Source organism: Eptatretus burgeri, chromosome 9, assembly GCF_056783735.1.
Source record: "Eptatretus burgeri isolate ZD-2024b chromosome 9, Ebu_testis_v1, whole genome shotgun sequence".
Lineage (NCBI taxonomy): Eukaryota > Metazoa > Chordata > Myxini > Myxiniformes > Myxinidae > Eptatretus > Eptatretus burgeri.
This window is the reverse complement of record NC_140969.1, coordinates 59225996-59241636: the sequence shown is the minus strand read 5'-3', so window position 1 is coordinate 59241636 and position 15641 is coordinate 59225996. Positions and strand designations below refer to the sequence as shown.

The 15641-nt window shown below is 39.2% G+C and overlaps 1 protein-coding gene across 9 annotated transcripts in view; it reads right to left on the bottom strand.

Annotated features, from left to right (window-relative positions):
• Positions 1-1611: 1611 nt before the first annotated feature.
• Positions 1612-15641, bottom strand: part of LOC147020177 (neurensin-1-like) — a 64187-nt gene continuing 50157 nt past the window's right edge. For 5 of the 9 annotated variants that reach the window (XM_085895275.1, XM_085895269.1, XM_085895271.1 and 2 more), the window contains 2 exons: positions 10282-10509; positions 1612-2462 (listed from right to left, as the gene is read on the bottom strand). In XM_085895275.1, the coding sequence (XP_085751401.1) occupies positions 2076-2462; positions 10282-10485 (591 nt within the window). In that variant the 5' untranslated portion in view covers positions 10486-10509 and the 3' untranslated portion in view covers positions 1612-2075. The other 4 variants (XM_085895273.1, XM_085895272.1, XM_085895276.1 and 1 more) reach the window with 2 other exon arrangements.

The following is a 15641-nucleotide window of genomic DNA, read 5'->3' as shown; positions in this document are numbered from 1 at the left end:
CGTATTGTTCTCGATAATAGTCCGTAGTATCTGAATCACTAATAACATTTGATCTCTCTTGATAAATGAGGGAGGGGATACGATTTGAAATCGACGATTTTCGCAACTTTGACAGCCTCGTGATGTTGACCTCGACCTTGGACGACCTTGAAAGTTATATCGTTGTGCATGTCTCATCGACCTCTATCCATTCCACTATTGGTTATTTGTCTCCACTCGGTTTGCATGTGGATGGACGTACGGACGGACGTACGGACGGACGTACGTACGGACGTACGTACATACGTACGTACGTACGGACAGACTTCGAGACTGTTATTATTAGGTCATCTCTGCTGAGATGATAGAGATGACCTAACAAATATACACCCATAACTGGGAAAATGACAAAAGAGCAGGAAAATACAAAAAATAATTGGACATATTAGGGATAAACAAAGAAGGCTCATTGGAATGGCCAAGAAGAAGTCAGCTCAACTGGGACAGAGAACGAATAATAATAATAAATGCCCAAGATCAAGGACACTACACCAATAGATTTAAAAAAGAAGGTGGGACTGAGCCAGATGGACAAGTGTATGTTCTCCAAGACAGAAGCAGAAAGTACTAGTCACCTGCTTTTGGGATGCAAATAACTGTCAGAACAACTTTACACTCAATGGCACAACAAACTATGCAAAGTGATTCATTTGGCATATTTGCAAAAATTTCAACATCCCAGTTCCAGAAAATTCATGGAAAGACGAACCAAGGGCAATCATCAAGGACGTTATGCTCACATACGACCTGATGATTCCATCGAGCATGAAGATAGAAAACAAAGCCTTACAATCAGACATCGTTCACAGGAACAAAAAGGAAAAAAAACAGCATTGCTGATCGAGATATCAGTATCCAGTGATTTTTGCTTAAATAATGCAGAAATCAAGAAAATTACCAAATACCAGGACCTCAAAAATGAGATCAAGAGATCTTGGAAGCTGAATAGCATCCAAATTGTGCCAGTGATAATTGGAGTAACAGGAGGAAGGAAGAAGAACCTCACTGAGAATTTAAAAAAAACATTCCCGGGAATATTACCACAAATCTAACTACAGTTGGAGGCAGTTCGGAGTTCGGTGATGATCCTGAAAAGAGTTCTCAGATCAAAACTCTGAGTACAACAAAAGTTGACCAGCTTGGTCCATGAACCGTGGTCCATTACAAAAAGCAGATGTGGATACTTTAAGTCTTGGGAGAACTCTGTTGCACCTCCGGAAACCAGCAAATGGAAATAACAACCAATGAGACAGACACACACACACACACACACACACACACACGCACGCACGGACGGACGGACACACACACACACACACGTCTTATTTAATATAGTGGGATGACATAGCCTTATGCTGTGTATGCTTGCCCTGAAGGCTGAAGAGAGGGTAATAGGGCTGGAGAGGGATGGGCAGAGAGTGTGTGTGTGTGTGTGTGTGTGTGTGTGTGTGTGTGTGTGTGTGTGTGTGTGTGTGTATGTGTGTGTGTGGGGGGGGGGTTGGTGAGGAGGTTGTTACAACCAGTCTACCAAACATATTGTTCATTATAACAGGACTCTACTGTAATAAGTAATGCAATACAAAATGAACATTTTATTCATGTGCTCATGCCCATTGGGTGTTGGGGTGGTGGAGATAAGGCAGACAAGCCACATAACGAATGGGTTAGTGAAAGGGTAACAACTAAATTCTGCATCAAAATTGAAGTGCTTTGAATAGGGATTCCAACTTTACCTTGCAGTAAAAAGAAACAAGGGTGACGACAAAGGAGGTACCAAGAGCAATTTCCAGGAATCAGTTATATGATGCAATATTTGGCCATAATAGCTGATACAAAGCACACATACAACAAAAAACAAAGTGAAACGATTATGATATAACACCGCATATTCCACTGCTTCCCCAATTTCTCACAAATGCAGATTGTCAACACATTTATGCAACATCGCGATGAAACAATAAAATTATGTTTTTTGAAGTGTAAGCAGCATTGAACTAACATCTAAGACAGTGTGGTACAATCGTACAGCTTCCTAGCTAACTTCCCATCGAAGGCTGCACACCCCAGATGGTGGCAAGAGATACGGGAACCCCACCATCATCACCAGCCTTTGGTTGAGGGGGCAGTGGCCCCATGTTATGTTGGCAGGATGAAATTTCATGTGACTGGTCTCGGTCTGGGTCCCAGTGTACAGCAAGACAGGTTGCAAGAATGACAGCAACGAGCAGGGCACCTCCTAGACCCATGAGTACCATGCCAGATGCTCGTGCAGTGGCGATAATGTGGTTGAAGAAGGCTGCCCTTGAATCGACGACGATGAAGTGAGGTCCGCTAATAGTTTCAATGCGGGGTGATATAGGTGCAGCCACCACAAACGCCAACAGTCCCCAGAGTGTCAGGATTGCAGCCGAAAGCAATGCCACCTGACATGACAAAGATACACTTTTCTCACTTTGTTTTTAAAAACCATTTTACGAAAAGGATTTAGCATAACAATCCCATGCTGAAAGAATAAAAAATGAAGTTGAATAACAAGCTGAAAGCATAAAAGTTAAAGGTCCCGTAACACCCAAAAGTACTGAAATTGCATATATATATATATATATATATATATATATATATATATATATATATATATATATATATATATATATATATATATATATATATATATATATATATATATATATATATATATATATATATATATATATATATATCCCAGAGGAGTTTTTCATTGTGATTTCAGATCTGACAATGTTTTTTCACAATACTCGTTCTGTAAAATTAAAAAAAACAAATCTCTTCGGGAACGCCCCTAAAGATTCTGCCGAAATCCACTGAAAGGGGCATAACCCACATGACGTCATCTCCAGAACGACAAAGGCTGCACGTAAATTATTCGGGTTGGTGGTCTACGTGATTCTATTGGCTTCCTGTGTGTTTCCACATTCGATTGGTCGACTCAATCACTTCGTTCATTTCTGCTTTAAAAAAATCAAACATTTGGTTTTGAATAATGGATGACATGGACTTTGATTTGTCTGGTAGCGCCAGTGAGTGTGAGAGAAATGAAGGATTTTGGTCTGAATCAGATGGAGAATTGTCAGATAACGTAGTCGCAGGAGGTGCAGTTCAGGCAGCTGGAAATGAAATGCGGCCTTACCAGTTCGAGCCCGAAGCAGGACAAGCGGAGGAAAATGGCGATGAAATTCCCGGCGTTCATTCTGATCGGGAGGACATCGAAGGAAGACTTGGCAATAACAACTGGTTAGACAAAATCCTATCGTAATTCAATAATGTAAATACGACTTGCATACTGCTCAATATCAGAAATATTTTAGTGAGGTGACGTGACCAGCGCAGCGGACATGTTTCTCCGTGGCGAATGAATCACAAGCAAGGCCAGCCCATGTCATCGGCCATGTCTCTCTGCGCATAAAACGAAGCAATCTCGCTATCCGGATACGATGAAAACTTGTGTGCAGAACACACCTTGCGACACAATTGTCTAGAGTAGTCCGAGAAATCTGATGTTCTGTTGCATTTTTATTTATTTTATTCCTACTGTCATCATGTAGCGCCAGTAGAAAACAATGAAGAAAAGAGAATAATAAAAGAAAGCTACAGCACGTCAGATTTATCGGACTAGTCTAGACTCTAGAGTTGACAAGTAACTATTCTATTCACTATTCTATTCACTAGTCTACTCTTTCAAGAAAGCATGAATAAACTAATGCACATGCATCGTATCAAGCGCACACACGCATTTTCAATATGGCGGTGACACTGAGTGCCAAATCGTGACAGACGATGGTAAAATTCAACATTTCGATCTGTTAGAGGAATTAATTGAACAAATAACATCAAGCATCAGAAAGAGTAAGTTTCAAAAACGTGTATTATGCTATTTCCAAACCCGAGTTTGACAAACTTCTGAGGTCGGAAATAGGCATTTCCAACATCCACCTCGGCCTCGGGCACCTATGTAGGTGATACCAGATGTTTCAATGGAGGCATATCTCGGGTAACGTACACATTTAATGTCAAAAGTGATACAATGAAAACATCTAGATCTAGATCTATCTAGATTTTAATTTTCTAGATCTCGACTGAGGATTTCTTTCTCTGTTATTCTTAGATGAATCTAAAACCAAAATTACCTAAAATGTCCAACTTTTAATTAGGTCTTAGACTTAGGCTTAGTCATTAGTGCCAGTGGCATTGCATGCCATCTTTGTGGCGATAAACAACAATAGGTCCGATCCTGAAATACAACCCACGCATCCGTGACAGGACCATATCATGATCACGTATTCTGCGCCAGTAGCCACGGACGGTAACGTGCGCTGGGGCCTGGCCATTTGGGCTGCTGGTATGATATCGGACTTCGAAATGACTTACCCTTATTTTCTTCCGCTTCTCAGCAGCTGTCCTCACACCCCTTTTTGTCTCGGTATGAGGAACGACATTGTATTGCTTTTGATGATGGGTACTGCATCAGGTTTCAGCCTCCTCAACGTCTTCAAACTGAACAGCGAATAGAGCCCGTGATCAAAGTCACTGTCTTCGAAGTGGGCGCTGCAAATGATGCTCGTGTCGCTGGGGCCTTTCCAGTTTCCCCTTGTCAGCATCACTTTAGATGTCCATATTCTCCGAAGATTCTCATCTTTCGGGAATACACGAAGGCTTACACCGTCTCTGGTTGTATTGCTGCATCCTGCTACGATACATCTTGCAGGCATTTTCGAAAGTAAGGCTAAAACTCTTAAAAACTTTTGCGAAACAATCACAGGAATTAAGATGATCGGTGAGCTAGCAAACACATGTGCACAATGCATTTGTACGTACTTTATACGACGCTCGGCATCTAATCAATCCACTCTGTGCAAGTCGTGTTCTGGAGATGACGTGAACGGTCACGTGACCTGCAGTTAGCTGAAGTCAACTTTTTTGAGGGGTGGGGCATAGCAAGTTGTGAAAAGCATTGAAATGTTCGAAATATTGGTCTAATTATCCCATTTTTTATTTAAAAAAAGAAACATGGGTGATTTCTTCACTAGGAAGGTCAAGTTAATATACAAATAACCAGAAAGTTTTGAGTGTCATGTGACCTTAAAGTGGAATTAAAATTGATCACAATTCCGTTAGAGGGCCATTCCTCATCCAGAATCTTTTGTCCACCCGAAGAGCATGGACCTCACCATAACTTAAATTTGTTTGTCTGTTCTGCACTGCCACCAACTAAAGCAATGTTAATAGGCCAAACTTCTTGATAAGATCACATCAGAGAAACTCACACTGCTATCACATAATATCATCATCATCAAACTGCAAGCCACTGGTCAAGGAATTTCCGTGGTGTCCATAAAATGTCATGAATATTACCGAGATGGAGTTTTTAAAGGATGAGTTATTGTTCATCACAAAGGAGGAGGTTTTTTTAAACTCACAATGAATGGCCATGGGAGGTTCAACCAGTATAAGCAAAGCGAAAATATATTATATATGTGCTCAGCATAAATTAATTCACCCCCTTTGAAAAGTAAGATTTTAATCAATATCTCAATGAACACAAGAATAATTTCCAAAATTTTGACAAAATTGAGTTTTATAGAACATTTGTTTAACTCATAACATGAAAGTAAGGTTAATAATATAACTTAGATTACAAAATCTTCAGCTTTACTCAAATTAGTTGATGCAAAAATGAATACGCCCCACAACAAAAACGACTACATCTAGTATTTTGTATGACCTCCATGATTTTGAAGGACAGCACCAAGTCTTCTAGGCATGGAATGAACAAGTTGGCGACATATTGCAACATCTATCTTTTTCCATTCTTCAAGAACGACCTGTTTTAGAGCCTGGATGCTGGATGGAGAGTGATGCTCAACTTGTCTCTTCAGAATTCCCCATAGGTGCTCGATTGGGTTCAGATCAGGAGACATACTTAGCCACTGAATCACTTTGGCCCTGTTCTTCTTCAGAAATGCAACAGTGGCCTTAGATGTATGTTTTGGATCATTGTCATGTCAGAAAAGTACATGACGACCAAGGGCACGGAGTGATGGTAGCATCTTCGCTTTCAATATAGAGCAGTACATCTGTGAATTCATGATACCGTCAATGAAATGCAGCTCCCCAACACCAGCAGCACTCATGCAGCCCCGCATAAGGACACTGCCACCACCTTGTTTCACTGTAGGCACCGTGCATTTTTCTTTGTACTCCTCACCTTTGCGACGCCATACAGGTTTGAAGCCATCAGTTCCAAAAACATTTATCTTGGTCTCATCACTCCAGAGTATAGAGTCCCAGTAGTCTTCATCTTTTTTAGCATGGGCCCTGGCAAATCCTAGGTGGGCTTTTTTGTGCATGGGCTTTAGGAGAGGCTTCCTTCGTGGACGACACCCATGCATGCCATTCCTCTGCAGTGTACGCCGTATTGTGTCATGGGAAACAGTCACCCCAGTTTGGCTTTCTACTTCTTTAGCTAAGTGCAGAGAACTTGCATGGCGATTTTCTTCAGCCCTTCTCATCAGAAGACGCTCATGTCGAGGTGTTAACTTCCATGGACGGCCTGTACGTCTCTGTGAGATGGTTGCAGTTAAATATTTGTTAAATTTTTGTATCACTTTTGCTCCCGTATTCTGACTGATGAGTAAAGCTTTGCTGATCTTCTTGTAGCCTTCACCTTCCTTGTGCAAATAAATTATTTTCTTTCTCAGGTCTTGTGACATTTCTCTTCCATGTGGTGCCATTGCTGACAGCATGAAATGGGAAGGGGTTTTCTCTGTTAAGTCACACCCTTTTATAGTCAACTGTCTGCTGGACACCTGTTTAATGAATAATTAGACTCACCTGTGGTTGAATTATTGTTAATTAGAATTTTGTAGTCTAAAATTTAGCTTTGCTCCAAAGACTTTCATTGGGGTGTACTCATTTTTGCAACATGGTCTTAAATGAATTTGTTAGGAAAATTCCTTTTTTGTGTGTGCAAATTAATAAATCTTGTTTGCAATCAATGGCCCACATTTGTGGGAGTATTTTGTAGTATAGTATCCCATAGAAAATGTGGATTCTGAAAGGAAACTAAAGGTTTTCTGACAAATCTGTCGTGGTGTACTCATTTATGCTGAGCACTATATATATATATATATATATATATATATATATATATATATATATATATATATATATATATATATATATATATATATATATATATATATATATATATGTATACATATATATATATGTATACATATATACATATATATATACATATATATATATACATATATATATATATATATATATATATATATATATATATATATATATATACATATATACATATACAGTAGACTAGGCGTAAGTCGGCAGCGTGTAACTCGTCACTTCGCCTAAGTCGGCAGCGTCAAAAAGTCCCGAATTTATCTAATGTTGAATCCCTTTGAATAAGGGCATTGTCGGCACGTGTCTGGTTTTTATATCGATACGACCACTCATTTCCAGTCACATACTGGTGCTTAAGGTCAAATGGATGAGTGCTTTTTTTTCTTTTTAAAAATATTTTGCAAAAGCAAAAAACAAACATCAAATCACATCATTGAAGGAGTAGAGTGCTCTGCTCTTTTTTTGTTTAAATTTACACGTGATCTGGTGTTGTATGTGTGTGGGTGAGCACGTGTGTGCGCTTGTTGTTGTGTTTGTGTATCCAGGGCACGAACACGGCTGGTTTAATGTTAGGGTTGGGCATAATGAGGTGTTGGTTGTGCGAGTGTTGGTGTTTTCGTTGGGTGTTGTGCACATGTGGATGTGGTGTTTGGAATTGGGTGTTTGTTGCTCACCTTATCCAACCATTTGCACCATCCAGTTTTCACCATTTGCATTAGAGGTGTGTATTGTGTGGGTATGTCCACCATCTCCCCAGGTAGGCCACCCTCCCTGCTCTTCATGTGTCATGCTTCCAAAATCAACTTGTGTCGTTTGTTAGATGTAGTGTCAAGGACACAGGTCCCATCAAAGTCGAATTTATGGCCAGATTGCAGGCAATGACGTGCTATGGCTGACTGGGTCACCTTTCCAAACATAATTTGCTCCATCATGTTCATCCAGCCGTTGTTTTAAATTCCTTCCAGTTTCACCAATGTAGAATTCACCTTCTTAAATAAATTATTTTTAAAATTATATATATATATATATATATATATCTATATATATATATATATATATATATATATATATATATATATATATATATATATATATATATATATATACATATACATACATATGTATATACAGGGTGTTTCAAAAAGATTTATACAACTTTTACTTCCTGCCGTTTCTTTGTTTATTGACCGATACCATTTTCCTTTCCAAGGTTTTGTGGTGTTATCGTGGTATTTGTTCCCTGACATTTGTAGCTCCATAGCTCAACCATGCCATTGACAGTGAAGCAGAAGAAAAAAGTGGTGACTCTGTGGTATGAGACTAAATCATAAGTTGACACCTGCTGGAGTTCTGCCAGGAATATGACCTTGGACCATGTGATGGACGTACAAATTGCACCATTCAACGTATTGTGAAACATTTTGAGCACAAGGGTACAGTGCACAACCAGAGCAAGGGCAACAATGGCAGGCCAGGATCAGAAACCATGAGCCAAGTCAACATCAATGCCATGCGGGATTCTACAGTGGACAATCCCAAGAAGTCCCACCACCAGTGCTCCTGGGAGCTTGACATCAAACCAACATCAGTCTGGTGTATCCTCACTAAGGTAATGAAGGTTTTCCTATGCATCATCTCCATTAGGCATAAACTGAGTCAAGATGGCATGAAAAGGAGACTTGATATGTGAAATTGCTCAATGACAGGATGGAGCGGTACCCAAACTGGATCAACCTGATCTGGTTCAGTGATGAAGCCCATTTCCACTTGAACGGTGCCATCAACAACCACAACAATATTTTCTGGGGGGCATAACCACCTGAGATCACTGAGAGGTACCGAAAGTGCCTAAGGTCACATACTTCTGTGCCTTCAATGGCAGATGGGGAATGCTATGCCCTGACTGGTTTGAGAATGACAACAGCAGGACAGTGATGATCAATGTTGAGCGCTACCAGTCCGTGCTCTCGAAGTTCCATAATGATCTAGCCCAAAAGGTCACCCCAAACCAGGTCAGAATGACCGGTTTTATGCAGGATGATGAACACTGTATACAGCTGGTGACATCATCACTTTCCTGTGGCAGCTTTTCAGAAACCACCTCGTTGCCCTGGGTACCGCTCATGACTGGGCACCCCACAGCCCAGACTTGAACCCTCTGGACTACAGGTACTGTGGGGCTGCCAAGGGCTTTGTCTCTGCCAATCACCCTGCCACACTGGATGATCTGAAGCAGGACGTGTTAGACTATCTCCAGGCAGTGCCACATGAGACCAACAGGAAAGTTGGTCAGAACTTTGGAGTCAGGATCAATGCCTGTCTGAACCACGGGGAGGCACACGTCGACAACCTCAATTACAAGGAGTTTGTGTGCATGCCCATTTCAGACCTTGGGCTCTCACAAACTCCAGTAACAACGTACTGCAACAGCAATCAATGATAGAAAATAGCATGTCCTAAGCTTTCAAGAAATGATTGGTTCACGTTCTTGAGGTTTCTGTTTGTTTGTAAATAAACATTTAAAGTTGCATCACTCTTTTTGAAATACCCTGTGTATATTTATATGTATATATATATATATATATATATATATATATATATATATATATATATATATATATATATATATATATATTTATATGTATATATATATATATATATATATATATATATATATATATATATTGCCTGAGTATTAGTGGGCCGAAGTGAATATTGGTGCTTCCATGTGCTCCTGGGGACATTGACGTACATATGACCAGTTGTGTCTGTTTACTTAAGAGCTGAGATGGCCTTGGACAGGTCCATTATTCCACTGCACGGGGCTGCAAAAGCAGTACTCAACGATGGCAGGAATTTGGAATTTGACCAGTAAACCAGCACACAATGGCATACTATTTTGGGTGTGTTTGGGATCTTTAAAATCTGTCCGCAGGCGAATGATAACAGATGGAATAGCTGACTTAACATTTTCTCAAAAGGCCAGCGTACTCATTGATGCAAAAGAGACAAAGAAAAACTTCAGAAAACCGAAAAAGAATTCCATTTCAGGGTCACCTTCCGTGCAAAAGAACATCTGAGGTCATGGGGACGCTTGGCTTCCTCAATCGTCTTCGAGGCTTCTTCTTCACATGCTGTGGCCCCAGTGCAGTCTGCATAGAACTGATGCAAGTATGACCGAACACCATAGCGAGGCTGAGTTTCTGGCATATCCACACGTCCACCTTCTCCGCAGGGACCGACTTTCTCTATGTAGGCCATTCCACCTTTCCACGGTGCAGTTTACTGTGGGGAAGAGAGAATGGCCTCAGTCATCCTCAAGGGTACACTGTCCTCATTTTCTGGTATTATACCGTCTTTCCAAACTAGGATTGGGATTCACAACATGCACTCATGACTCTCACTTCAAGAATGAAATATGTCCCTATTGGATAAAAATCTTTATCTTTGGAATTTTGACACCACAAATTGCAATGGCTTTCCAATTCAATACACATTGCATTTACAGCATACATATGATGAAGGGCATTGGAAAATTAGAATTTAAAATAAACCCTGAGTTTTTTGGCTAGCAAATCTGTCAATAAGAGAACTTATACATCATCCACTTCAAATGCAGATTATACCAAGGAGCTGAAAATATAACGCTACCCTGGCTAAGCTGCAACAGGGGGAGACTGGGAGGGGAGGGCTGCCTTATTGAAAGATATCATTATATATTGCTGCAGGCTTGTTCCTTGGCTGAACTGATTGAAACGACACCAAAAATAAAACCTAAAATTTCTTAGCTATCCTTCATTAAGGCATTGTTGAACGATAGTACTACCGGTGCCATTTCTAAACTACCAAACTGAGATCAAACGATCGATCAACAAGAGAGAAAACTACGGATAGAACAGGAGAGGTAAAACTGAAACAGAAATAGGACTGCGCAACAATTGACTCAGCTCCTTGGAAAATGTGAGGAAAAAAAAAATCAACGTTTTATAAAGTAATCATAATTGTGTGTATTCGTTCGATCACTTCTTCACAAACCTTGAATTAAACAATGTTGGTGGAGATTTGAAATTCTTGCCGCGATACTGCCTTAACCAAAAAGGATTTGACATTTCAGTCAAACCGTGCTCTGACAGGCATGATAATTAATGTCTTCCACCAAACCCTGGTAACGAAGGACTCATTCTTTCTCTGAGACAGTTAATGAAACAAGCGAATGCTTTCGTGATATGCAAAATTATGACCACCATGTCATTGTCATTATTTTTCCTGCATGAAATTCTCTGAGTTTGATCGATATGGATGTTTGTATTTTCTGAGATAAAATGATGGGCTTTGCTCGAGATTTTAAACAACCTTTGCAAAACGAGCCTTTGCATAATTTATATCAGCCAAATATTATCGATATGGCTCACACTGCCAAAAATAATTTTCTTAGTAAGAAAATATTTTGTTAAAATAAGAAAAACTTTTTTTAAACTGGACATCCCATCAGCCGGCATTAGTTGGTGAACGTTAAATATCCCACTGTGTCCTTCGCGAAGAGTAGGTGAGCCATCGCCGGCACCCAGGAGAAATTCCAAATCCCTGCTCAAAGGTACAGGGAACACTGCATCAGCCGCACAGCTTAACCCCCAGCAAATGATGATATCCACAGCCATGTGCTGCAGACAATAAAGAATAAGAAGCTGAAGCATCTACATATCTGAGGAAGCATGTGTTCTATCAAATAACCCAAAATGGTTTAAAATCCAGGATGGCCTATTTAACATTCCTGTCTGAACCTCTTCCTCTCAAGTGTGTGAAACCAGAAACTGGGTTCAAATCCAATAAATGTTCGTCCTTTGTGTACTGATGTGCATATATGTCATGTGAAAGTCCATTGGTTTATATCCTACATGTGAGATTATGTATATCTATATATATATATATATATGTATATATATATATATACATACACACACACAAGGTCCACTGTAAGCCTTAGATTAAAAACAGAAAAAAAAACTAGACAGGCACTCAGTAGAGCACATACCTCCACCACACAATGCCTGAATCACTCGAACATATTGGACTCAATAAATATTTGAAATATCTTGCTGGACTGTATACGTTGTTGACCCAATCTCTCGATGGTGATGAATCACTTTGAATATTAAAAAATTCACATATCCGGATCTGGATTCAAATCTTCACCAAAACTGAATCAATTCTTCCACATCACATATCCAATGTGTCCACCAAGTTTCATCCGAAGCCGTCCTCAACTTTTTGAAAGATCCTGCACACAAACAAATAAACAGACAAACAAGCAAACAAGAAAAATATGGTGTACAAATACTTGCAAAATCCACCCCTACTCTCCAAAGATTGTCATGGACACATCAAATTGTCCATTTCATCAAGATTAAAATTGACAGTCTTAATCAAAGCTCGGGTCAATCGGATGAAAAGTGGTTATTTTTCAGATTGAAATTCATGATTTTTCACATTGAAATTGATGATTTTAGAAGTTTGACCTCAAGATGACCTTTGACTTTTGACCTCAAAATCAACAGGCTTCTCAGTTGAAACTACATCTACAACTTGGTAAAGTTTCCTGATGATCGGTTTAGAATTGTGACCTGCAGGCGATTGACAAAGAAAGACAGAATAACAAAAATCGACGAACCTTTATACTAACCTTTACACTGACCAATATGCTTGAAAAATCTTCGATTTTGCAAGTAACTAACAAATAGACAGACAGGGATGAAAACATAACCTCCTTCACCTTCAGTGGCAGAGATAATAAAATCGAAATATGGATAATTCAGATGGTAAAGTCTGGAAGGTTGGTGGCTCAAACCCTGGCTGAGACATACCAAAGACTTCTTTCCTTACCAAAGACATACCATAGACTTAAATGGTAGGTGCATGCTCAGCATTTAAAAGGAGAGAGCATGGAAAAACAATGCTGGGAAGCAATGTAAAACCATCTAGTACAACCTTTGCCAAGAAACCGCTTCAGCAGCACCAACGCTCTTTAAAGAATACAGTACAACAAATCATTTTATTTAATTTTTCGTATGCAGGCTGTGGCTGCTTGGTAGCATCATTTTCTGGGGTGCGGCTGTGCCACTCATGCAGTACCCCATTACCAGTAAGCTGGTACTCATTTTGCCGAACCTCAAAAGGGTGACAAGCTGAGCCAACCCACCTGGTGTTGATTCAACATTCAGGAGAGGAACTTGAACTTAAGATGTTAAATCAACCACCTTAAACCCTTAAGCCAACACCAGGCTTATTAAATTAACTATGCTTTGTCATTTATCAACCCACATATATGTGTGTGTGTGTGTGTGTGTGTGTGTGTGTGTGTGTGTGTGTGTGTGTGTGTGTGTGTGTATGTATATATATATATATATATATATATATATATATATATATATATATATATATATATATATATATATACACAGTGTGCCCAGTGGCTACCAAAAAAAATGTGGGATTTCAAAATTTGAATGCAGTTAAAGCTATCAAACTAATTAGGATGCTCAGATTGTATGGTATCAATATTATAAGCAGTAAACATCCTATATCCACCTATTTTAAATAAAAAAATATACATAATAACTACTACATGAAGCAATATAGTGTCTGTATGGTTACATCATCTTACTTAGTACATGTATGGCCTATGGTTGCATAAATATCATGTATACCTCATGATTAGGTTAGCATTGATGAAAGCCTTTATACTATTGTACATGTTTCAGTATATAACAGTAAATGTAATCTTAATTAAAATGCACAAATTCAGGAGTGTACATGATGCAAATATAACACATATTAATATTGGACTTTCAAAACACTTTAGTTTTTTATTTAAAATGTTATAACTCAAACTGGTTACATTCTAGAGTACTACTATCAGTGCCAAGTGGGCTTTAGAACATAAAATATAAACAGTATTACTATTATGGAGAAAAAAAATCATAAGATCATTTCCCTAGCATTGAATTATAAATAACATGTGAAAATAAATCTGTCTTACTTCGGTGAGGGCTTTAATGCTACAAAGTGAAAATAGCCCTATTCATATGCAAAAGAACATAATATATAAATGTGATTCCATACATGATGCCAGGTTCAATGGCTGAACAAAGCAAAGTCATCAAAGCACCCATGAAAAAAACTTTATTACAATGAAACTTATTTACATGGTTTATGATTTAACAGATTAACTCCTTCAAACATATAATACATTCGGACTGTTTCCATTTATTTCCCAACACCACTAACACCATCACCCTGACCTGAGAGGCAGATCACACTGATCACCCACATTACAATTTTGTTTTTCTGCACTGGGACAGTTTTTTTCCAATTTTTCCAAGCTGGAATTGGTTTGTGATAGCTTATTATATCCTGATTCAAGGAGGGCCTGAGCTGCACAAATTTCTACCATTCTTTGAGATTTTGATGCCAGAGCTTTCTTCAGACGTTCATTCGCTTCAGCCACAAGTTTATCAGCTGTTTTCAGGTCTCGTAGAAGTCTGTCCTTCTGTTCCCTGAGTTTTTTCTCCTCAGTCTTTTGGAGCTCCATCTGATCCTTTGCTTTTTGCTGCTCTTTTCTTCAGCTTCTTTTTTTAGCTTCTGTTTCTCCATCTCCTGTTTTGCATCTCTATCTGCTTTGTATTTCCTATGTGCTTAGCGCACACTCTCCAGCATCGATTTGGTAACTGGAACTTGGCATAGTTCACCCTTTCCATTTTGGGTCACTGCATCTTTTATGGTTCTCAAACCATTCACAGCATTTTCACTCAGATGGGTTATCTGTGAAGTGACTGTATATTTGTTCAGTGAAAAACCCCTTTCAACATCAGCCTGTCCATGTGATATGGCCAAAACAACTTTCACAAACTGTCCAAGAATGGGGTACTTCTCTTTGCCAGTAGAGGTCTTCACATCCAACACTCTGGCCCAATATCTATCAACTCTCTGATATGAGCCTCCTTCCTCCATGAACCAGGATTCATTGATTTCATTCTCAGCCTGGTAAAGCATCCATTCATCACCAATTTGATCTTTGTCTTTATCAGAAAAGATATGAGGAAATTTCCGGGCAGCTGCTTTGATAGAATCCATTGATTTCTCTTGCTGTCTCATCAGTGGATGTAAGAAACGTAATCGCTTCAGCAAAGAATTGTCCAGTGGAAGGCGATTAATCAAATGCTTTGCTACAGCAGCATATGCATCCTTGACAGCTGAGAAGAAACCAACTTTATCCAATGGAGTGATGTTCTTCTTTGGCAGAAGCTGTCTTGTTGATTCACCAATGGCAATGCGGTCATTGGATAACATCAGGTCCTTCTTCATAATGTCAGTATCAAGCAAATCTTGGTCTTCTTTGTCTTTTATGACTTCACATTTCA